At 40.1% G+C, this 24726-nt stretch overlaps 1 protein-coding gene across 1 annotated transcript in view; it reads left to right on the forward strand.

Moving 5' to 3' along the window:
- Nucleotides 1-2942: 2942 nt before the first annotated feature.
- Nucleotides 2943-24726, forward strand: part of LOC118370654 (melanoma receptor tyrosine-protein kinase-like) — a 49992-nt gene continuing 28208 nt past the window's right edge. The window contains exon 1 of the mRNA XM_035755722.2: nucleotides 2943-3214. Coding sequence (XP_035611615.1) covers nucleotides 3136-3214 — 79 coding nt within the window. The 5' untranslated portion in view covers nucleotides 2943-3135. The remainder of the gene's footprint in view (nucleotides 3215-24726) is intronic.

A 24726-nucleotide genomic window follows, 5' to 3' on the forward strand; every position in this document is an offset into this window, starting at 1 on the left:
GGCTTGTGTGCGGCTGCTTGGCCATGGAAACCCATTTTATGAAGCTCCCGACTAACAGTTATTGTGCTGACATTGCTTCTCGAGGCAGTTTGGAACTCGGTAGTGAGTGTTGCAACCGAGGACAGACAATTTTTACGTGCTACGCGCTTCAGCACTCGGCAGTCCCATTCTCTGAACTTGTGTGGACTACCACTTCGCTGCTGAGCTATTGTTGTGGCCTACCACTTCGCCACTGAGCCGTTATTGCTCCTAGACGTATCCACTTCACAATAACAGAACTTACAGGGGCAGACCGGGGCAGCTCTAGCAAGGCAGACATCTGAGTTGTTGAAATGGAGGTATCCTTTGACGATGCCATGTTAAGCTCTTCAGTAAGGCCATTCTACTGCTAATGTTTGTCTATGGAGATTGAATGGCTGTGTGCTCTATTTTATACACCTGTCAGCAACGAGTGTGGCTAAAATAGCCGAATCCACTAATTTGAAGGGGTGTCCACATACTTTTGTATAAGTAGGCCTGTCGTAAAATAAATAACATTAGCCTATTGCTGTCATTTGTTAAGTACAGTAGGCACTAGCCTTTGTTGGTAATTAATGCAACATAGCCTGTTCAAAACGTTTGGCAAGGTTTAAACCAGATCGTAAGGGTTTTGTTTAATTCTATTTAGCCATTTTCTTTGGCCAAATTCAGTTCCAACTGTGATGCTGTTTCCCTCAGTATAACAGCCTTCTCATATTTCTCTAATAAACAATGGCTTGACTTACATCTGATATTACCCTAATAAAGTTTAGAATGGTGTGGTGTGGTGGGGATATTATTAAGATTTAGCTACTGCAGGCCTTTGACGGCTGTGCTCACTGGTGCTCCAACTGACAGATGAACTTGAGGTGAGAAAGAATGTTTCAGGCCTACCAGAGTTAATCCTATAATATAACAAAATAATGCTTATCGTTATCCAAAATATTCAGATAAGTTACAAATTAGCCTCCTGTACGGCTATATCCGCATAGCAGACGCAGTAGCCATCTAACATAAAGAAATGTATGTTGGTGTCATGGCATGCCACTGGCATATCTCTATCTCTCTCGATTTCTCTCTGCAGCTGGGCCTAATCTTCTCTTCCTTTTATATATATATATATATATATATTTTTTTTTTTACATGAATATCATACAGTGGACTCCAAAGCCTTTAGGCCTTTGCATGCAATGCCCTCATGCATTTAGTGCTCAAATCACCGACAGCTGAACCGTGAGGTGGACGAATATTGTTTTAGAAAAACAATTTAAAAAATAATTGACTATAAAGTTTTGCGTATACTACACATCAAAACACAAGGAATAGTATTTTTGTAGTTTCTTATAGGCTGTTTTTAAGGACATGTAAATGTGTCTCATTTGGTCAACGTCACTCATTTATTGATGGCGCTGACTGCGCCAAGTCGGATTTGAGGGATGTCCAGTAAACTTTTCAAATGTCTGGAAAATTAAAATCTTCCTGGTCAAATTTTCCCGAAAACCCAAAACCCTATACTACTAACCACCTACAGATGGAAATGTGAATTATTATTTGGAATCAAATTAATTGATATTTTTGTAGGGGTTGATACATTTTTCGTAAGGGAAAATAGTCTGTCATTTGAATGTGGAAATTACAAACTTCAGAAGCCTTTTTAAACCTCAAATACACTACAAGTTTAAAAAGTCCTGTATTGCAGGAAAGTTCTCCTGCAACTGGGCAATCAAATTAAGATCCTACATCTGTAGCAATTTTTGTGAAGTTGGCTTTAGCTAAGCCAGTTTCCCAATCTCCCAACTTTATAACTAGCTAGCAAGCATGTTCAGGCTATCAGTCAAGTTAGAGTAGCTAGGTTGGTAGACTTCAGAAATGAAAGCAATTGCTAAATGTACTGAATAAGACTCACATTCCTTTAAATATTTTACCCAGATTTTAGCAGAGATGCAGAGAAGCATATCTAGTTTCTTTAAAAAAAGAACCGCGAGTCAGGAGGATACAGACAGCTCAAGAGGTATGCTTGGATATGCCCAAAAAAAGCACAATTTTTGCAGGAAAAAGCAGTTTCAGGTGTTTGAAAAGTGCTAAATTCTCCAACTTCCAGATGGGGGCATATCCCCCCTCCGGCCCACCCCGCTGCCATTTTCACATACTTTGTGCCCGCTTAGATTTGTGTAGGGCATTGCGCCCCTTAGTGCAACAGAGCCAGTTACAACTGAATTGTCTGATCATCAATATATTAGACAAAAAGCAAGTTGTTTTTAAACACAGTGGCCACATATCATCAGGTAGGTGGTCCTTGTTTAATAGCCTATGACATGTTGAAATGTTTACGTTTCTTACGGATAAACTACTTCCAAACCAAATGTTACATAGACACAAAGGTAGAAGGGGTGTTTGTTATATGATCTCTTAAACAAAAAATTAATGGAACGAATTTGGAGCAGCAGTTCATTTTTTTCTATGAGCACTCAAAGCGGTTTTTAGTGGAGTGGGGAAAGGAGGTGGAAAGACGGAGCGTTGAGTGGGAGCTCACATACTCTGCTTCAGTGAGTGTAATTATCTCTAATGAGTGCAATTTTCGCAATATTAGGAGTTGAGAAATAAAGTTGAAAATAGAAAGAAGATATTATCCTCTTTTCTACTGTAGGTAGCCTATGTAATTCAAAACCCTAGGTTGAATACACCCCTGTTTAGACAATAGCTTGCAATAAGAATCCTAGGCATGTATCCTACTTGCAATATGAACATATCAACCTTATACAATTTTATTTCAGCCAGGGATAGACCTATTTGAGATAACGTATCCAATGGCCTATGCTTGTGAAAGACCATGCTTGATATAACTTTGCACTTGACTGCTTTGCTTTCGAACTATACTCCTTCCAAATGACGTCAAAACAATTGAAAGTTGCTCTGACTGCGATACTAGAGACGGAAGAGGACCAATCACCGGGAAAAGAGAGAGAGCCAGTTCAACGAAGTCCCACCCAAATAGACGACACCTCTTACCTCCCCTGGACGTAAAGTGGGGGTAGATACATCACATAAAGGGGTTCGCCCAAGACTATGGATACATTTCTTCTCTAATTTCATTGAATATAACACATTTTGGAAACAATGCGACCTGAATCTGGAATAGTTATTGCTGCCTTGTTCTGCATGGGCTGCTGCGTGACACTGACAGCGCACAAGAAAGGTAGGTGTGAGACCGACTTTGCTTGTGGGGAATTTGGTAAAATGTGGGAATTAGTACTAGGTTAGCCTCGGCTACTTAAACGGAATGTTTGACACGGAATTCTAAATGACAATGCTTCTTCTACTGGATATAACACTGTAACATGTTTATTGGTCGGGGGAAAAGTCTGCCAAACATTTTTTTAAAGGAGACATCCACATCATGTAGCTTAATTCCGAAGACGTGTCACATGATTTCAATAGTATTTATCTCTATTGATCAGTAGACAAACGTATATCAACTTTAAACTTTAAAAAATGCAAATTAATAGCCTACACTTGAGAGCTATTTAGCCTACTTTTCTGAACACCTGCTTAAGGACTTTATATATATACATAGAGCTCTGTAATGTTTGTCCCTGTCACTGCGTTAGTTTTAAGGCTATTTCTAACCAAAATAATACTTTTCATTTTCTAAGCAGAAACACTATGACTATAGGCCTAAACTAAAGTTGCATCATCACTCCTTACACATTAAACATTACACATCAAACTTCAAATGAAATGCAATAGTCTATAGTTTATTTGTACCTAATTAACCCACAGGCGTTCCAGGACTGCTTTGAGACTGTCCATTGCCTGTTCCATGTCTAAACTGTCTTGGCACATTAGCCACCACTGGGAAAGAGGAGACCAAATCTGGTCCTGTGTTGTGCCAAAGTGGGTCTCCAGTCCAGATGGTGGTGATGACAGACGGGGTCCCCCATGGAGCAGGGACTGCCCCTTGTCCCCCTGGCTCCTCTGTGGACAACCACCTGCAGTAGGAGACCCTCTGATCTGGCCAGAGTGCTAGCTGTCTGGGACTCCCGCTAGTTTGAAAACACACCAGATTGTTAGCAGATTGTGGAAGTGTCTGATCTGGTTAGGCATTTGTCTGGGGTTGTTGGGCAAAAGCCAGGTACACATTTCCATTCTAACCAAAATGGATGGACAATTCTGGTATATATTTTATTCTGCTCTATATTTCTTGATTTTTAAGTGCAGTCAGAGAGATAGACAGTGTCTCTGGTTAAAACATTATAATATTAGACATATTTAGCAGTCGTTTCCTTTATAAACTGTGATTTAGAGGAAAGAACATGTTCTGCTTGCCAGATGAATTCAGTCATATTAGATGTAGGTGAAATGGAATTGGTGTAACCACCAATTGTCTATTCCCTTTTTTCATTCACTACCTTCTACAGTGAGCCACTATAAAGTCTGACATTTTTTATAATTTATGATGAAGAATGATTTTTCCTTTTTGGGTAGCCTACTAAAATGGATGTAAATTGAACTATACAATGCTGACATGATTTTCTTATATTTTGTTTCTGTAATTTACAGACGTCATCATAAGAGACAATAATTTAGTTATTGTTCATCTTTGAGTAAGAATAGCTGACTGTTCCTTTTATTTGACTGGCCTCACACAACAGCTTGAACAAACAGTAGCTCCTGGAAGGACCCTTGCTTAAGGCTCACACCCCAATTATCCTGGTTTGTGTCTATGGCAATTAGTGTTCCTCTTCAGTACATTTTTTGAATTGAATTCATTTGTCATCATTGACTTCTTAGACATGTTCCCTCTGTTTCCACAATAACACAGACTTCTAAAAATACATATGGAATTAGCACTGCAAATAACAAGTATCATTGGTTTATCAGTATAATTGTGATCCTCAATGTCTTAAAGAATTAAATAACTGAGTGTTAATAACAATGTAACAAGGTTCTTGATACGATGAACACAATTATTTCATGCAAGTAAATAGCTAATTTGATTGGAGGACCCATCTGAAATTGGTGAATGTAATGACCTTCTCATATGATAGTGGTTCAGTGATGTTCGCTGCTGTTTTGATTCAATGGAAGCTATTGTTCTCTAAAGCTCTTGCCAGGTTCTCGATTGCAGCCGTCTGCATTTCAGGGTCATTTTATTGTGTCAAGGGTCCATCATGGGTTTTGTTTTGTTGTGCAGCTGTTACATATTATTTCAATGCATTTGAGGAGAAAGCTTTTTCGGCTCCCATTTTCTGGAAGCATGTTATTCCTGGTTTGACATACTTAGCTGAAGAGATGCCAAGGTATTGTTATTATTGTTCATGGATATTAATAGACCTTGCCAGATAGCCTTAGCATTGAGATGATACTCTCAGTGAATGGTGTCCTTTTTCAATGCAGAGAAAAGCAAAAGAGGGAAATAAAACAGATTTGTTGTCCTGAAAAGTAGCACTGACCTTCACTCCACAAGGCACTTATAGGACTGGTTAGGGTAGCAGGGTAGCCTAGTGGTTAGAGCATTGGACTAGTAACCGAAAGGTTGCAAGTTTGAATCCCTGAGCTGCCAAGGTACAAATCTGTTGTTCTGCCCCAGAACAAGGCAGTTAACCCATCCTAGGCAGTCATTGAAAATAAGAATTAGTTCTTAACCGACTTGCCTAGTTAAATAAAGGTTAAAAAAATATTTAAAAAATAAAGGTTAGGTGTGCATGATAAGTCCTTCAAACTCAATTTGTGGCATCAGTCTAATGACCAGCCCTGTGTTTTAGCCTCTGGCACGTTTTCCTCTTTGAGAATCTGTTGACAGAGGACAACTAAAGCATTTGCCACTGTGAACCCTGTGAGTTTACCTAGTGATACCCTGCCTGTGGCCTCTAACAGACTGCATGTGTTGTAAAAACAGTCAAACCAGCCAGCCGCACAAGGCTCATCTGGCCTTTACCCATTAAGAGTGTCTGCTAAATGAATGCTCACTAAAAGGTCTCACTTGGTGTAGTGGGGAAGAACTACAACAGCAAACCAGATAGGTATAGGTCACACACATGACTGAAGGATTTTATAGTAGAAGCACCATAGACTACCAGGTACATATTCTGTCTGTATGTCCTTTCTTTGTGTCTGGTTTATGCAGTATCTCAATTTGAATTGCAATGTCGAAACGGTAAACTCTTGGTTTGTGCTGCCATTGCATATTAAGAAGCAAAGAGAACAACACAAAGGTAACACACATTTTTAACGGAAGCAATCTATTTGAGAAATGGAAAAAAATTTCTTTCTCGAAACATGTGGAGTCAAGTTCTGGGCGGAATTTCTTTTGGCTCCATTTGTGAGAGTGTTTTACCCATCAACCTGTGCACTCTAACCCTACCTGGAACACCTCTGTTTCAAATGTTAAAAGGAAGTATCAATGTACATTGAAAAGAAGTTGGTCAAATGTCAAACACCTCCCCGTTTCTTGGAAGTGATTGAATATTTTGAATGTTTTGTTTTGATATCACAATTATTCTGATTTTGGAAACGTGTTCAGTTGCTTGGATGACCAGACCATGCCTTTACTACCTTTTTAGTTTTTCAATCTGTTATATGTTCTTTAGACCCCTGTCTAAAGAACACAGTGTCCGTTTGACTTGTGGAACCTTAAACCACCTTCCATCAGGTGTTACAACAAGAAGTTCCTGATATATGGCCTTATATGACACTAAAGTGAGCAGCATCCAAGCTGGTAAACAAATAACTTTGAGATTTGTTTCTTTTCTATCATGACTTGGATTTTGTTGATTTAGTGTTGTTTAGCATATATTTTACTAATCAGCCTAAATAGCTCCGTGGCTGTGTCTACGGCATTAGTTCTAATCAGCTATGTCTATGGTACGACAAGGACACTGTCCAGCCTTGGCATTTGGCTCCAGAGTCTGTCAAAATGCTGGCCTCTCAAGCATAAATTGTCTATTCCCCAAATGATATGTCCTCTCCAACCAAGGAGGGCTGCTTTCTCATTGCTGTTTTCACAATACCGTTTTCACTAGGCGAAATCGAACCTTTTGAGAATTAACCATAAATCAGTATTTGCTAGAAATGAATTAGAAATCAATTTGAACACTTTAACATTTGACACGTGATGCCACATATGATTCAAGAACAATGTCAATACAGCACTTGTTAGCCATTTAGGCATCATCTGTTATTGAGTGTGTGGAGAGTAAATAATGCTCCATTGATTTTAGGCCTGAATATCCAATTATATCACCCAGGGGGAGGTCACTTGTGTCTACTCTGTAACACTTATTGGTGTTAGTCCAATAACATCATATCTCACAAATCACGGCTGCTCTGTTGGTTGAATTGCAATGAACTCATTTAGCTCGAAAAATTCTGGCAAGCAAATTTTTGGCAAGTATATGAGGGAATACTTTTTTTTAATGAACATAAAGATAAAACAAGGGTGAAAGACGGTTTAATGCAAGGTCAAGTTTAAATTAAGAGTTTTATGATTTAGCTTTTTTCTGTGTGTTTTATTCCCAACTTAACAAAAACAAGTGCAAACTTGTTGGTTGGTGCAAACACTTTGGCAATTCCAAGGTAATGGAATCTCACTTAAAAAGTATGCCAAACAAAAACCATTGATTTCAAAGTTTAGCAAACCACACTACTCTATACACAAGGACTACTTTTAACAATTTACACATTTTGTTTTACAAAAACACATTTACTGGAAGAAATGTGAAGATGGAAAGTTGAGTAAAAAAAAGAAATCTGTATTTTATGTGCCCATGTTTTCCGAAAACAATGTTAAATATCTGCTCTGAATTAAGATTCAATGATGTCTGCAGAAACAATGGTGTCAGCTATGGCATGACACATTGCCTTTACAATACAGTACAGTAGAGAACAGTATAGTACAGTTGAGTGTAACTAATTGATAGGTCTACCTTTACTTGTTACATCTGTGAACATTCATTATCGTCCCTCATTAGGTAAAGGAATTTCAAGGCAGAATGCAATGTTTCTGAAAAACTTACAGAAGGCAGAAAAAATATCAAAAAGTACATGATGGAATTAGTTGGCAGGGATTTTTCAACAGTATTGTTTTTTGATGTGTTTCTAATACCTTTTAAAAAATAATTTTCCATATGTTTGACCAGAAATCAAAGCCTTTGCTTATTCCTAATTTTTGTGATGGGAAATGGTTGAAAATATAAATATGCCTTAATTAAAAAATATATATATTGACACTTTCATTTGACAACCATTTTTACATGATCCTGTGAACTTCACATGTTAGTGCTCATGGGTCCTTTTACATGGAAATGACTAAATCTCTAGTATTGTCACAGCCATTGAAAGAAGTGGACGAAGGTGCAGCGTGGTGAGCGTACATTTTCCTTTTATTATAAAAATGACGCCAACAAAACCACAAAGGAGAAAACAACCGTGAAGCTTACAGGGCAAAATACCACAAACAAAGTTAACTACCCACCCTGAAGGAGGGAAAAGGGGCTACCAAAGTATGATTCCCAATCAGAGACAACGATAGACAGCTGTCCCTGATTGAGAACCATACCCGGCCAAAACATAGAAATAAAGATAGAATGCCCACCCCACATCACACCCTGACCTAACCAAATAGAGAAATAAAACAGCTCTCTAAGGTCAGGGCGTGAAAAGTATCTATTTTTACATGAGCAGACTTACAGATGTGTTTTCCCCCTGGGCTTAATCCCCTTATTTTCATTTAACAAATCATAAAAGTAATTTATGGGACAGACCAGGATAGATTAGTTTTGGCTGGAAAGGATTCCACCAAATCCCAGGATAAATAGCTGTAAATAAACTGTTACAAGAGACCATGGTCAGGATTAGATTCACTTTTTTTTCATGTTGTCCTTATGTCCAGTAATAACTACAGCAATTGGTGTGTTGAAGTAGAACAGGAGTGGTCAACCCTCCTCCTGGAGAGCTGCTGGGTGTGCAGGCTTTTGTTCCAGACCTTCCCTACACTCCTGACTTTTACTAATCAGCTGCTCTTTAGGTCTCGATAAAGAGCTGACACTGGTATGTTAGGGCAGGGCTGGATCAATAACCTGCCTATCCAGTAGCTCTCCAGGAAGTGTTGGCCACCCCTGGAGTAGAGATCCTCTCTTGTCTTGAGTTTCGAGTATACTATCTCAAACCTGGTGCTAGACAGTTGTTCTCTTCAAGTTGTCTGAGTTCTATCAGTGTCAAAACAGGTTTAACTCAGATATACGCCAACACACTTTCAATATATGGCCCTTTTTTTAGATGTAATATAAGTCATGTGAATTTTAAGCAATGACCGCAACGTTTACTCTCCAATAACCCTTAGAAAACACACTGACAAACAAACCATTATGCTATTTTATTTAATCTGAGGCACTTCAGTGTTTCTATAGATACTACATATGTGACTCCTCCTTGTTAACTGCACTCTCTAATTTAAAGCAGCCTTAATGTAATTTGCTCAAATTCAATATAAAACTGCTGTTACACATTTCTGTCTTTCTTGGCAACATTCTTGGACCTAAAGGGGGACTGCTCAGTGAATAATATTATTGTCTCTCGGTACATACGCTGTGAGAGACAGGGAGACCTTATCTGATATTCTCGAGTCCAAGGGTTGCGAAATTCCGGATTGGGGGCTGAAAAAACAACTTCCTGTCACTGGGTTGATTCTTCCTATGTGGTGTTCTTTTCATATGTAAAGTTTTCAGACCAGTCAGTCATGGTGATGGAATGCGAGACATTTACCTGGGGGAGAAGAATTTTCGTGATCCTATTGAGATAAGAAGCAAAAAAGCCCTTCTCCTATTCTTTCAGAGTGACAACTCCTCCTGTTGTTTCAGCTCAGGTGTCAGATTGCAGATGGCATTTTTTGGGGGTGAAAGATTCCACCTAGACCCAATGCTTCGAATTCATCTGGATCTAAGATTGTTATCACGTAGTGTACCACACCTTCTAATTCACAAAAGACAGGTAATTCATCCAAAATAGTCAAAAGAATGGCAGGATGAAATATATGACAATGAATATGTGACAGAGTGAATCCAGTTGTGAGACTTACTGGATGTGTGACATGACTATATATTACATCTCTAATATGTCTCTACCCACTGGGCACACACTGGTTGAATCAACGTTATTTCCACGTAATGTCGTTGAACCAATGTGGAATAGACGTTGAATTGACATCTGTGCCAAGTGGGTAATATGTTGATTTTTCTTTCCTCAATTTGAATCTTCCTCCCTGCTTTGACAAACAAGGCTTGTTTGGGTTTTTTTAACCCTCATTGCCATGACATGTTGAAACATCAGGGTCACCTGCCTCTGACTCAGTTCAGTGTTCATTTTTGACGGATTTCACCTCTTTTAACTAGGGTCTGGTTTTCAGTGAGGTCTAGCGTAATTTCCAGATCAATAAATGAATCCCAACTCAAACATCCTTTATCTGCCATAGAGCACATCCTAATGTCGAAATACCAGGCGTTTGTTAAACAAGACATAGTGTACATAACAAGTGATAGATGGGTCACTTGACTCGTGCTTGATGTGGGAGGACAGGACAAACACTTTTGAACGGCTGCTCTACATCACGATCGATAATGCACTTGCGACACTAAGTGGTGGGCGTCAATGTTAATAATCTCCTGTAAATCTCATTGATTCGTCCCTAGCAAACCTATCGATTTCCCACCCAAAAAGGTTTGTTTGACCGACATATGTCGGACTCCCGCAAATGCACACAGTGATGTTCTGCATTCTAAAGTGATATGCCAAGTTGCTAATGTACGTGTGTTATCCATCGTAGGGTCTGGCTGTAGAGATTTAGAGCAGAGACACCAATGCTGATGCTTTGTTATTTGACACTTATTGATTGTGAATGATGACCCACACTTGAGGTGAGGGATGTGCAAACAAGTGCCAAGTTGCCTCCTCTTGCAGGAAATGACCAACGTTCATGTGTGTTCATGCATGCCAAGGCAAGACAATGACTAGTTAGCTAAAGCCAAAACAGACTAGCACCCAAGCTAGTCGAGCAAAACCCCACAATTCTACAGACGGTTAAACTCTAGAAAGAGATTCAGAATTGGCAACGCCCTCTATTCTTGATGATACCACGTTCCCACAGTAGACACATTAATGAGAGAAAAGCGTCGACTAGAGGGGGGAGAGAGAGAGAGAGAGAGTAGAGTCAAAAGGATGACAGGATGAAATATGACTTACTGGATGTGTGTGGGGGGGGGGACTGTAAAAAGAGCTGAGTGAGTGATACAGATAAAGAAGATAAGGAGAGAGCGAGAGAGAGAGTGCTTAGGGTTAAACGGCAAAGCACAGAGAACAGGGTCGCCGGTCATTTGGAAAAGGGTAAACAACAGAAAGTCCAAGTTCTCTGGCCTTGAGAGGGGAACACTGGGGATAAATATGTTGGCCAATTATCTGAACCATGTGCTTCTGCTGCTCCAAATGCAGCCTCCTGCCTACCGCTGAGATTTTCACGCTTTTCATTAGCAAGAATCAAGGGGGATACGGTTAGAGTTATCAGCCCACAGCATATCTACAGTATATTAGTGCCTCAATGTGATTAGTTTATGCTAAAACACTTATCCCTACAACAACCTTCCTGCACTGTGCACACTGCATCAGAAAGACTTGTCTGTCAAATACTTAAGCTGTGATTGACAGTGTAACCCCTTTACTTTATTGTGCCAGACACATACAAGCTATCTGCCCTTTTCAGCTTAGAATACCCACCGATTAAACTTCAGTAAGATTAGCACTTGGGAACTGATTAAATTGGTGTCAGCTGACCGGTCACAGTCAGTAATACCCAAGGATCAGGAAACCCTGTTATAGTAGAAGAATGTTGTAAAGATGGAATGCACATTAACTCTATTATTGAGTTAATGAGGGGTGGCTAATGGCTATCATGCGCTTTCCTCATAATAAGTGTCTACCACCAATGGAATAGGCTCACTTTAATACATACAGATGTAGGATCTTAATTTGATCACCCTGTTGCAGAAGAACTTTCATGCAATGCAGGAAATGTAAAACTTGTAGTGTATATTTGAGGTTTAAAAAGGCTTCTGAAGTTTGTCATTTCCACCGACTTGATTTCCCTTACAAAAAATGTATTAACCCCTACAAAAAGGGCCATTAATTATAATTTGCATAATAATTCACATTTCCTGTTGCTGCATGATTATTTTCCTGCTCTAGCAAACTGTCTCAAATTAAGATCCTACACATATACTACATATAGTTACAGTGTCTTCAGAAAGCATTCACACCCCTGACTTATTCCACATTTTGTTGTGTTACAGGCTGAATTCAAAATGTATTTAAAAAAAAGTGGTGGGCACTTTTACACTTTTACACACAATAGCCCATAATGACAATGTGGAAACATGTTTTTAGACGTTTTTCCAAATTTACTAAAAATGATTTCTTGAAATACAGAAATATCTCATTTACGTAAGTATTCACAACCCTGAGTGGATACTTTGGCAGTGGTTACAGCTGTGAGTCATTCTGGATAAGTCTCTAAGAGTTTTCCACACCTGGATTGTGCAACATTTGCACATTACTCTTTCAAAGATTATTCAAGCTCTGTCACATTGGTTGTTGATCATTGCCTGACAATCATAATCAGGTCTTGCCTTAGATTTTCAAGTAGATTTAAGTCAAAACTGTTACTCGGCCACTCAGGAACATTCACTGTTTTCTTGGTAAGCTACTTCAGTGTAGATTTGGCCTTGTGATTTAGGTTATTGACCTGGTGAAAGGTGAATTAATCTCCCAGTGTCTGGTGGAAAGAAGACTGAACCAGGTTTTCCTCTTGGATTTTGCCTGTGCTTAGCTCTTTTTTTTATCCTGAAAAACTCCCCAGTTCTTAACAATTACAAGCATACCCATGACATGATGCAGCCACCACTATGCTTGAAAATATGAAGAGATTTGTACACTTTGTATTCAGGACAAAAGGTGAATTGCTTTGGCACATTTTTGCAGTATTACTTTAGTGCCTTAATGCAAACAGGATGTATACTTGTATTCTGTACAGGCTTTCCATCTTTTCACTCTGTCAATTAGAGTAGTATTGTGGAGTATTTACAATGTTGTTGATCCATCCTCAGTTTTCTCCTATCACAGCCATTCAAGTCTGTAACTGTTTTAAAGCCACTATTTGCCTCATGGTGAAATCCCTGAGCGTTCCTTCCTCTCTGGCAACTGAGTTGGGAAGGATGTACTTATCTTTGAAGTGACTGGGTGTATTGATACACCAGCCAAAGTTTAATTAATAACTTCAGCATGCTCAAAGGGATATTCAATGTATTGCTTTGTTATGTTTACCCAATAGGTGCCCTTCTTTGCGAGGCATTGGAAAACCTCCCTAGTCTTTGTGGTTCAAACTGTGTTTGAAATGTACTGATTGACTGAAGGACCATACAGATATCAAATCAATCTTTATTTGTCATCTGCGCCAAATACAATCATTTGATTTGAGATAATTGTATGTGTGGGGTACAGAGATGAGATAATCATTCAAAAATGATGTTAAACGCTATTAAAACACACAGATTCCATGCAACTGATTATTTGGCTTGTTAACCACATTTTTACTCCTGAACTTATTTAGGCTTGCCATAACAAAGGGGTTGAATACTTTTCATTTTTAATTCATTTGTAAAAATGTCTGAAAAGAAAGCTCGACTGACATTAAGAGGTATTGTGTGTAGGTCAGTGACAAACAAATCTAAATGTAATCATTTTTATATTCAGGCTGTAACACAACAAAATGTGGAAAAGGTCAAGGGGTGTGAATACTTTCTGAAGGCACTGGCCATTTGCATCAGCAATTGCTCCATAACCTGTCATCCAGGTTCACAATGCAGCATTAGCATCAAATATCCCCCGTGATATGCAACTTTTCAGGGATGTTAGGTAACCAGTATGTAATTTACAAAATAGCCTCCAACACTCTACTCAACAAATTGGATGCAGTCTATCACAGTCTCATCCGTTTTGTCACCAAAGCCCCATATACTACCCACCTGTACGCTCTCGTTGGCTGGCCCTCGCTTCATACTCGTCGCCAAACCTACTGGCTCCAGGTCATCTACAAGTCTCTGCTAGGTCAAGCCCCGCCTTGTCCCTGCTCACTGGTCACCATAGCAGCATCCACCCCCCTAAAGCCAAGTCCTCCTTTGGCCGCCTTTCCTTCCAGTTCTCTGCTGCCAGTAACTGGAACGAACTGCAGAAATCACTGTAGCTGGAGACACATATATCCCTAACTGGCTTTAAGCACCAGCTGTCAGAGCAGCTCACAGATCACTGAACCTGTACCTAGCCCATCTGTAAATAGCCCATCCGTAAATAGCCCATCCAACTACCTCATTCCCATACTGTTATTTATTTATCTTGCTCCTTTGCACCCCAGTATATCTACTTGCACATTCATCTTCTGCACATTTACCATTCCAGTGTTTAATTGCTATATAGTAATTACTTCGCCACCATGGCCTATTTATCGCCTTAACTCCCTTATCTTACCTCATATGCACACACTGTATATATACTTTTTATACTGTATTATTCACTGTATGTTTTTTTTTTTATTCCATGTGTAACTGCGTTGTTGTATGTGTCGAACTGCTTTGCTTTATCTTGGCCAGGTTGCAGTTGTTACTTGTTCTCAACTAGCCTACCAGGTTAAATAAAGGTGAAATAAATCAAATTTTAAAAATATATTTAAAAAAAATAAAGCCAGAAATGTAGTACAGCAATGGTAACGTCTTATTATCGTAAGTCATTTAAATATACCGCCTTAACATTGTCATCACATGCACCTATGCTTTGCTTTGGCTTTGTTTACAAACCTTAAACCAGCCACAGTAGCTCAAGCAGGACATACGACCGAAGATACTGGTAACCTTTCATCTGTGGCGTGACAGTTAGCAAGCAAGCTACTTACCAGAACGCCGGCAAAAGCACACTGTCTTGTGACTGCATGCCATAATGTAAAATTAACCCTACACTATTTTCCTATGAATGAAGACATCTGACAGCAGTGGCTGCTTTTCATTTTGGGTGGACAGGCTGCATCGAAATTACGATCATGTCACGCATGAGCAGTGCACATTTCGAGTGAAGTTGCTTTATCAAATTGGGGAGAACATTCAATGGGTCTTGCCAGGAAGCTAATCCTGAAGATGGATGCTCAACCATAATTGACAGTGGATCTAGCAAGCGCTGACCATAATTAATGTATCAGTTTGATGAGTCTGACATGGTAGACAACATTTTTTAGGGATTGTGGGGCTAACGTTAGATACAGTGCCTTGCGAAAGTATTCGCCCCCCCTTGAACTTTGCGACCTTTTGCCACATTTCAGGCTTCAAACATAAAGATATAAAACTGTATTTTTTTGTGAAGAATCAACAACAAGTGGGAGACAATCATAAAGTGGAACGACATTTATTGGATATTTCAAACTTTTTTAACAAATCAAAAACTGAAAAATTGGGCGTGCAAAATTATTCAGCCCCTTTACTTTCAGTGCAGCAAACTCTCTCCAGAAGTTCAGTGAGGGTCTCTGAATGATCCAATGTTGACCTAAATGACGAATGATGATAAATACAATCCACCTGTGTGTAATCAAGTCTCCGTATAAATGCACCTGCACTGTGATAGTCTCAGAGGTCCGTTAAAAGCGCAGAGAGCATCATGAAGAACAAGGAACACACCAGGCAGGTCCGAGATACTGTTGTGAAGAAGTTTAAAGCCGGATTTGGATACAAAAATATTTCCCAAGCTTTAAACATCCCAAGGAGCACTGTGCAAGCGATAATATTGAAATGGAAGGAGTATCAGACCATTGCAAATCTACCAAGACCTGGCCGTCCCTCTAAACTTTCAGCTCATACAAGGAGAAGACTGATCAGAGATGCAGCCAAGAGGCCCATGATCACTCTGGATGAACTGCAGAGATCTACAGCTGAGGTGGGAGACTCTGTCCATAGGACAACAATCAGTCGTATATTGCACAAATCTGGCCTTTATGGAAGAGTGGCAAGAAGAAAGCCATTTCTTAAAGATATCCATAAAAAGTGTTGTTTAAAGTTTGCCACAAGCCACCTGGGAGACACACCAAACATGTGGAAGAAGGTGCTCTGGTCAGATGAAACCAAAATTGAACTTTTTGGCAACAATGCAAAATGTTATGTTTGGCGTAAAAGCAACACAGCGCATCACCCTGAACACACCATCCCCAATGTCAAACATGGTGGTGGCAGCATCATGGTTTGGGCCTGCTTTTCTTCAGCAGGGACAGGGAAGATGGTTAAAATTGATGGGAAGATGGATGGAGCCAAATACAGGACCATTCTGGAAGAAAACCTGATGGAGTCTGCAAAAGACCTGAGACTGGGACGGTGATTTGTCTTCCAACAAGACAATGATCCAAAACACAAAGCAAAATCTATAATGGAATGGTTCAAAAATAAACATATCCAGGTGTTAGAATGGCCAAGTCAAAGACCAGACCTGAATTCAATCGAGAATCTGTGGAAAGAACTGAAAACTGCTGTTCACAAATGCTCTCCATCCAACCTCACTGAGCTCGAGCTGTTTTGCAAGGAGGAATGGGAAAAAATTTCAGTCTCTCGATGTGCAAAACTGACAGAGACATACCCCAAGCGACTTACAGCTGGAATCGCAGCAAAAGGTGGCGCTACAAAGTATTAATTTAAGGGGGCTGAATAATTTTGCACGCCCAATTTTGAAATATCCAATAAATGTCGTTCCACTTCATGATTGTGTCCCACTTGTTGTTGAAAAATACAGTTTTATATATTTATGTTTGAAGCCTGAAATGTGGCAAAAGGTCGCAAAGTTCAAGGGGGCCGAATACTTTCGCAACGCACTGTAACTCAACTGTGGCTGCTTTGACTTGTGAACGGTATATTTTCTGTAACACACCTGATAGTCACTATATGGTTGTTGTTCTACCAGCCCTTAGCCCCCTACATCGAGTCTGAGAACTAGCCAGCACACAGCTGGTACGAAGGAATGTTGTCCACAAAAGGAGTTGCAATGTGTATAGTTTTTGTAATTGACCCTTGAAAATTATATTTTGCCATTCTAATGTATGGGTTGTTGTCTTACAGTGGATGTAGCTTGTGTCATGATGAGTAGGAGGAGGATGGTATTATTATTTTCCATCTCCCTTTGTCTTTCCACTACTCTGTCTGCACAGCTTCCCAGGCAACCGCCACAGCAGGAATGCTGTGATACATAATCAGCTTTCCCAAGGTAAAGGGGGGATATGCTGTGAAGCCTAGGAAGACAGACCTAGCAGAGTCGCAGTTATTCATTTAAAATCTGCATCAATTGAGCATTTCAGGCACACAAAAAAATCAAAATCCAAAACAAGAAAGAAAAGGTGCACAACCAAATATTGCATATTTCATATTGAGTACTTTAAAAAAAATCACATCAACACTACAACAAATTGCTTGCATCATAACAGTAAATGAAAGGAAATTAAATTCACTGCCCATTTAACAAACATTTCTCTTTTCAAGAACATTACTTTATGTAGATGGGCTCCTGGATCTCTTTTTAACGAGGTCACCCTTGATCCAGCGCCAGAGGTGGGGAAGCTGTGCGAGCTGTCCATCCCAGGACCCCTGTCTGTCCAGTGTGAGAGGTCTGGCAAGGAGGCCATAACTGGATTGGTCTTCCGCCTCAATCTTGGGGGCGACAGAAGCCAAGTGGGTGACTGAAGCCAAGTGGGTGACTGAAGCTTGCGTGATTGAAGCGTGGTACATGGATCCTCCTCTCCTCCCCATCAATCTCTGTAGTTGGTTGCATTTCCTAAAGCCTAAGTAAATCACTTTTATGTGATATGATATCAGATTTTGTTACTTTGTATGTATATTTTTTCTAGCATTCAGACGGAACATGAGTGTCACAAATTGTACGAATCAATGGATCCTGCACACTGTAGGGTGACCGGATGCCTATATTAGGATGCCTATATTAGGATGCCTATATTAGGATGCCTATATTAGGATGCCTATATTAGGATGCCTATATTAGGCCTATGGCTCTTTTCTTTCTGTCAAATGATGTCTCTCCATTATTTCTCATCTGTTCATGTAGATCAATATTTCAGCTATTCTGACCTACTGCAAATGATCAAATAAATGTCTGATCAATACATACAGTTCTGAACATATTGTCATCTATAATGCTAATGCAGAGGCACCAATACATTGTCCAGTACACCTTTTGTATCCTGTGTTCATGTACATGCTCTTATGTCTAAGCTTCTAAGGTGACTCAGGCTTTACTAATTATTGTGAAGTGTATTAGTGAACTGTATTCTGCAGTTAGTTACAAAACAAATGCAATTTTGTATTTCTGTTGTTTGTCTGATATCCAAACGGTCCATGATCAGCACTGTTGACATTTTGCAGAGAAAGTGTGTTGAGGCATACTATTTAGGCTCAGAATGACATGTGGCCCATTGTTTATCTCCTCATCAATGACATGGCCTATTGTTTACCTTGTTACCTGGCAACGACCACAAGAGTGTTTCAAAGAGCTGCCAGTCAAGCTCCCTGTCCAATCAGGCTGTTCTTTCAGGCTTTCTGATAGTTAGAAATGAGAGAAGGTACAATTTCTTCAATTCTGAGCATTTTCATATAAAAAAAATATTATCGGTGATGTTTTAGTCATTCAAAGGCTATTATTACTTGGGAAATAGGATGCCTGTGTGGAACCCTATAAGACAGCAGGATTGAGGGGCATTCAGCACAACGGGCATTTTTAGCAAGAACATTGATTGAAACGAAAAGGCCCTTTCCTGTCATTATTTCTTCTCCCTTGTTCAGCCAGCAGTCTGAGAGACTGTTTAAAGAGACAGCGGAGGTGAGTGGGAAGGGCGCAGTTAGTCCGTTCATCCCATTTCCTATGCGAATGAATGACTGGGACCAGGTGTGTTTCTGTAATATAGAGAAAGTGTGAGTGTGTGCATGTGTGCACTTGTGTTTGTGTGCGTGCGTTTTGCGTAGACTGTACAAACCCTCTGTGACCGTGAAGCTCCTCTTATCTCAACAACTAGTGTCCACTCACTCTTCCATCTCCCTTCCTCCCCTCCCTCCATCCCTTTCTAACACTGCCCAAAGGATACATGGCATAGACTCAGGGAATTCCACACTTTTCTGTGAGGAGGGAGGGGAGAGGCAGGCACACAGGGGTGGACAGAGGAGAACTCTGAGGGAGGAGAGAGGTCATCTGTGGACCGTTAGACATGGAAACTATGACTGGAACTTTAGTTCTATATTTTAAGCTAAGACAAATCCCTTTCAATGCCTCTTACAGAAAACAATGGATATAATGCAAACACACAATTGGCATCATCAGTAGTTGCAATGTCAGCTAAATGTACTCATACAGTAGGTGTAAAGAAAAATGTCATTTGAAATGATAAAAAAGAGTGAGATTGCAAAATCTCTCTCATATATCCCCACCCAGTACAACACACACAGGAACTTCTTCCTATGAAGTCTGGCATGGCCTTGTAGTCGAGGATTTCCAAGTTAAACAATCAGCTGAAACCTGTTTTTTTTTTCACAAACAAAGCAGGAGGCACATAGAGCTCTAATCCAATAGAGTGATTCCTCAGAAGAAGAAAAAAGAGCATGATTTAAGGGCTCTTTACAAAATGTCTTCCGTAGCATAGTCCTTTGAAGGAAGGAGTGTTGACATATTTGACATTTGTATCCAAAAGCATAATTGAGAATTAATTGATCAAAGTTGGTATATTTCTGACACTTTGGCCTTACCCAGGCCTCCTTTAAGACTCCATAGTGTTTCTGAAGGCATTGGTGTCATATGAAGTTTTATCGCTTTCTCTGTAATATGAGTAGTATCACACACACACACACACACACAAGTTTGGGGTCACTCAGAAATTCTTGTTTTTGAAAGAAAAGCACATTTTTCTTTTGGTCCATTAAAATAACATCAAATTGATCAAAATACAGTGTAGACATTGTGTTAATGTTGTAAATGACTATTGTAGCTGGAAACGGCAGATTTTTTATGTACATAGGCGAACAAAGGCCCATCAACAGCAACCGTCACTCCTGTGTTCCAATGGCAAATTGTGTTAGCTAATCCAAGTGTATCATTTCAAAAGGCTAATTGATCATTAGAAAACCATTTGAAAAATGTTTAATATAATTTTTTATATTTGTCAATATTCATGAATGTAAAAACAAACAAAGAAAAGGGTTTGAAATGAAAATTCTACTCAGTGGCTATCAACAATAACAAAGCATTCTCTCCACCACTGTTTCAGTGTAAAGCAGGGGGATGGGCCTAGAGAAATGATACCAAACTCAAATTCAAAGGCAGCGCTATGGATACAAGGACTGGCCATATAGTTTTAACCATGTTTTGTTTATGCTAAACAGTGTTTGTTTACAAACATTGGAGTTAAACAAGTTCTATTTTGGGTTCTGATGTGGTAATGACAGTTGAACGAAGCGCATGAGGCATTTAAACTGTATATTCTTCAAGAATCAATGGATGCATACAGTGCATTTGGAAAGTATTCAGACCCCTTACCCTTTTTCCCCACATGATATTACATTGCAGCCTTATTCTAAAATTGATGAAATCAAAATGTCCCTCGATCTACACACAATACCCCATAATGACAAAGCCAAAAAGGTTTTTCGAAATTTTGCACATTTATAAGAAATAATACCTTATACCTTACCTTATAAGTATTCAGACACTTTGCTATGAGACTCGAAAAAATTGAGCTCAGGTGCATCCTGTTTCCATTGATCATCCTTGATATGTTTCTACAACTTGGTTGGAGTCCATCTGTGGTAAATTCAGTTGATTGGACATGATTTGGAAAGGCATACATGTGTCTATATAACAGTTGACAGTGCATGTCAGAGCAAAAACCAAGCCATGAGGTCAAAGGAAATGTCTGTAGAGCTCAGAGAAAGGATTGTGTTGAGGCACAGATCTGGGGAAGGGTACCAAAACATTTCTGCAGCATTGAAGGTCCCCAAGAGCACAGTGGCCTCCATCATTCTTAAATGGAATGAGTTTGGAACCATCCAGACTCTTCCTACAGCTACAGCTGGCCACAAGGCCAAACTGAGTAATTGGAGGAGAAGGGACTTGGTCAGGGAGTTGACCAAGAACCCGATATTCACTCTGACAGAGCTCCAGAGTTCCTCTGTGGAGATGGGAGAACATTCCAGAAGGACAACCTTCTCTGCAGCACTCCAGGCCTTTATGGTAGAGTGGCCAGACGGAAGCCACTCCTCAGTAAAAAAGGCACATGACAGTCAGCTTGGAGTTTGCCAAAAGGCACCTAAAGGACTCTCAGACCATGAGAAACAAGATTCTCTGGTTTGATGAAACCAAGATTGAACTCTTTGGCCTGAATACCAAGCGTCACGTCTGGAGGAAACCTGGCACTATCTCTACAGGGAAGCATGGTGGTGGCAGCATCATGCAGAGAGATCCTTGATGATAACCTGCTCCAGAGTGCTCAGGACCTCAGACTGGGGCGAAGGTTCACCTTCCAACAGTACAACAACCTTAAGCACACAGCCAAGATAATGGAGTGGCTTCGGGACAAGTCTCTGACTGTCCTTGAGTGGCCCAGCTAGAGCCTAGATTTGAATATCTCTGGAGAGACCTTTCCTGTGATGCAACGCTCCCCATCCAACCTGACAGAGCTTGAGAGGATCTGCAGAGAATAATGGGAGAAACTTCTGCAAATACAGGTGTTGTCACGCCCTGACCGTAGAGAGCTTTTTATGTCTCTATTTTGGTTCGGTCAGGGTGTGATTTGGGTGGGCATTCTATGGCCTTTTTCTATGTTTTGTATTTCTTTGGGTAGGGTCCTCAAACAGGGACAGCTCTCTATCGTTGTCTCTGATTGGGAACCACACTTAGGTAGCTTTTTCCCACAGGGGTTTTGTGGGTGGTTATTTTCTGTATTAGTGTTTGCACCTTACGGGACTGTTTCAGTTTCATTTATTCATGTTATTTTGATTTAGTGTTCAGTTCGATAAACAAACATGAACACTTACCACGCTGCGCTTTGGTCCGACTACTCTTCCTCATCCTATGACGAAAGCCATCACAGGTGTGCCAAGCTTGTAGTGTCATACCCAAGAAGACTCAAGACTGTAATCGCTGCCAAAGGTGTTTCAACAAAGTACTGAGTAAAGGGTCTGAATACTTATGTAAAATGTCATATTTCTTTTATTTATTTATTTTTTGATAAAATGTCTAAAAACCTGTTTTTGCTTTGTCATTATGGGGTATTGTATGAGGGGGGAAAAGTAAAGGGGTCTGAATCCTTCCCCAAATGCACTGTATAATAAATGTATACGTCCAAAAAGGGATGTAACAACTACTGATTGCCCCTTTAAACAATACAGTACTATGAACAGAAATCTGGAAACACTGGGCAGTAACTAGAACCCCCCGACCCCAAAATAAAAAAATATAAAGTTAAATTATTTGTGGAGCGTCTGAGATAATTTAATTCACTTTCTTTTCATTCTTTTCATTCTATTATAAACTAACACCACCAACATCTGTCCACCCCCATCATTCTCTCCAGAGTAGAGCCACATGTAAAAGTGATTGAGCTCCAGGAGGAGTACGACCCACCCCTCCGGCCCTCATCCCCCTCTTGTCCTTTGGGAATGTGTCTGTGGGAGGAGGAAGAAGAGTGGGAAGAGAGGATGACAAGGTTTGAGTGAGGGGTATGAGGCCGGATGACCGCAGAGGATGATAGACTTAGGAAACAAGCTTGATCCTATTACAGGAAGTGTGTGGAGAAAGGGTTAAGGGTCAAGTCCTTCAGGGAGTGGAGTATCCAGAGGTAGGGGAGCTCCACAGTAGTGCAGGCTACAGCAGTGCAGGGAGAGTCTGCAGATCGGACACAGATATGCAGTTATGTTCACACATACACAGGCAAGCGTACACAGGCGAGCACACTTAGGAACTAAGGGCGAGGATGTGCTTCCAGATGTCAGATTGCCCCAGAATGACATTGACCTGAACACTGAAGCAGTGTGGGGGAACAGATACAAAACTGGGAGAGAGGGTGCAGCTGTGTTTACCTTCGTGACATCTCTGAGTGAGGCCTGCTTAGAAGCACACACACGGAGCTCAATGTACACTAATACTATATGCATGTGAACTGCAGTTGCATTAAAGTACAGTTAGAGTAAAGTTCCATCTAGAACATTCTATTTAGAGTTTTATCTTCTATTTTTGATGTAAATAAAAAGCCACCTATCAATACAATCTAGGATAACAAAGGTGATCCTGCCAGAACATGAAATACGACGGCTGTGTAATCAACCCAAGGGTCAAATGTTATTACACGTTACAATGCACATGCATTATGATGGCAGTTGTTTAGTGGAATGGGGGAGGAGGGGTACTGAGCTTAGTTAGGGTGACGGAGCCATACCTACACACTTAATATTTTGACTTAGTCAAGAAGTGATTATGGCCTATGATTTTGCTTATAATGAAGTTATAATGATTGTTCTAGACCTAGGAGCTTGCAACTTGTTAAGTTAAAAGCGGTTTCTTGAAGAATTACTTTCCTGTCTACCTTATTAACCACAGCATGACTCTCTGAAAAGCTCTCGCTAAACTAATATGAACCACAAGCTAAGCTAAACTAATATGAACCACAAGTATATCAGACTTATTAAATGATTTGTTTGGCTACATGCTCATGCTGTGAGCCCTGTAGTCTGGTCCCAAGATAAATTACACAGGGACTTTGTCTATTCCCTTACCAGCTGCTTCCATCTTCTCCCTCACCTCCCACTGACTACAGCATCTGCCTCTAAAACTGTGAGTGTGCGCGCTCAGCTCGATACCCTAGCACAGGCGGCGCGCAACTCTCCACACCATCCACGATTCCTCCCAGAAATACAGCCTTTAACGGTTCTCCTTGGAAGAACAGGTACTTTCAAATAAGCATGTGTTAACTAACTAGCTATAGGTGTCCCCCAAAAAATCTGAGCGACTTATACCAGTTGAGACACAATGATGTTAGAGTTTCAGAGGGCAGCAACGTGGATGTGTGAAAGCTTTCTTACTCTCCTTCCAGATGATGGAGTGGTGAAAATCCCTCCTTAGTTGGCGTGTAGTCTGCAGCAGTGTAGACGTTAAAGATCAACCTCTCATCTCCTCAGAACCTGTCCAACCTGTTGTGGAGACTCTCTGTAATGGCATATCACTTTATGTCAGGACTGACCGTCATTATGTCACCATTACGTGCACCTCAATACCACTAAGTGGTACTGTGCCCACAGTAGGTTAGGTTTCATGGTGATGTTCAGTAGAACTTTGTTTGGAAATGTAGTTTCCACTAAATGATGTCTCTCATCCAAAAGTGGAACTCTGTTGGAATCATTATGTAAATGACTCCTACAGTTAACATGAAAGCCAAAGTTTGATGTATACAATTAGCAACTAAACTTCCATAGTAGAGGTCGACCGATTCATCAGAATGGACTATTAATTAGGGACGATCTCAAGTTTTCATAACAATCGGAAATCCGATTTGGCCTATTTTTTAAAATGTATTTTTTTACACCTTTATTTAATCTTTAT

Source organism: Oncorhynchus keta, chromosome 4, assembly GCF_023373465.1.
Source record: "Oncorhynchus keta strain PuntledgeMale-10-30-2019 chromosome 4, Oket_V2, whole genome shotgun sequence".
In the NCBI taxonomy this organism is placed as follows: Eukaryota; Metazoa; Chordata; class Actinopteri; order Salmoniformes; family Salmonidae; genus Oncorhynchus; species Oncorhynchus keta.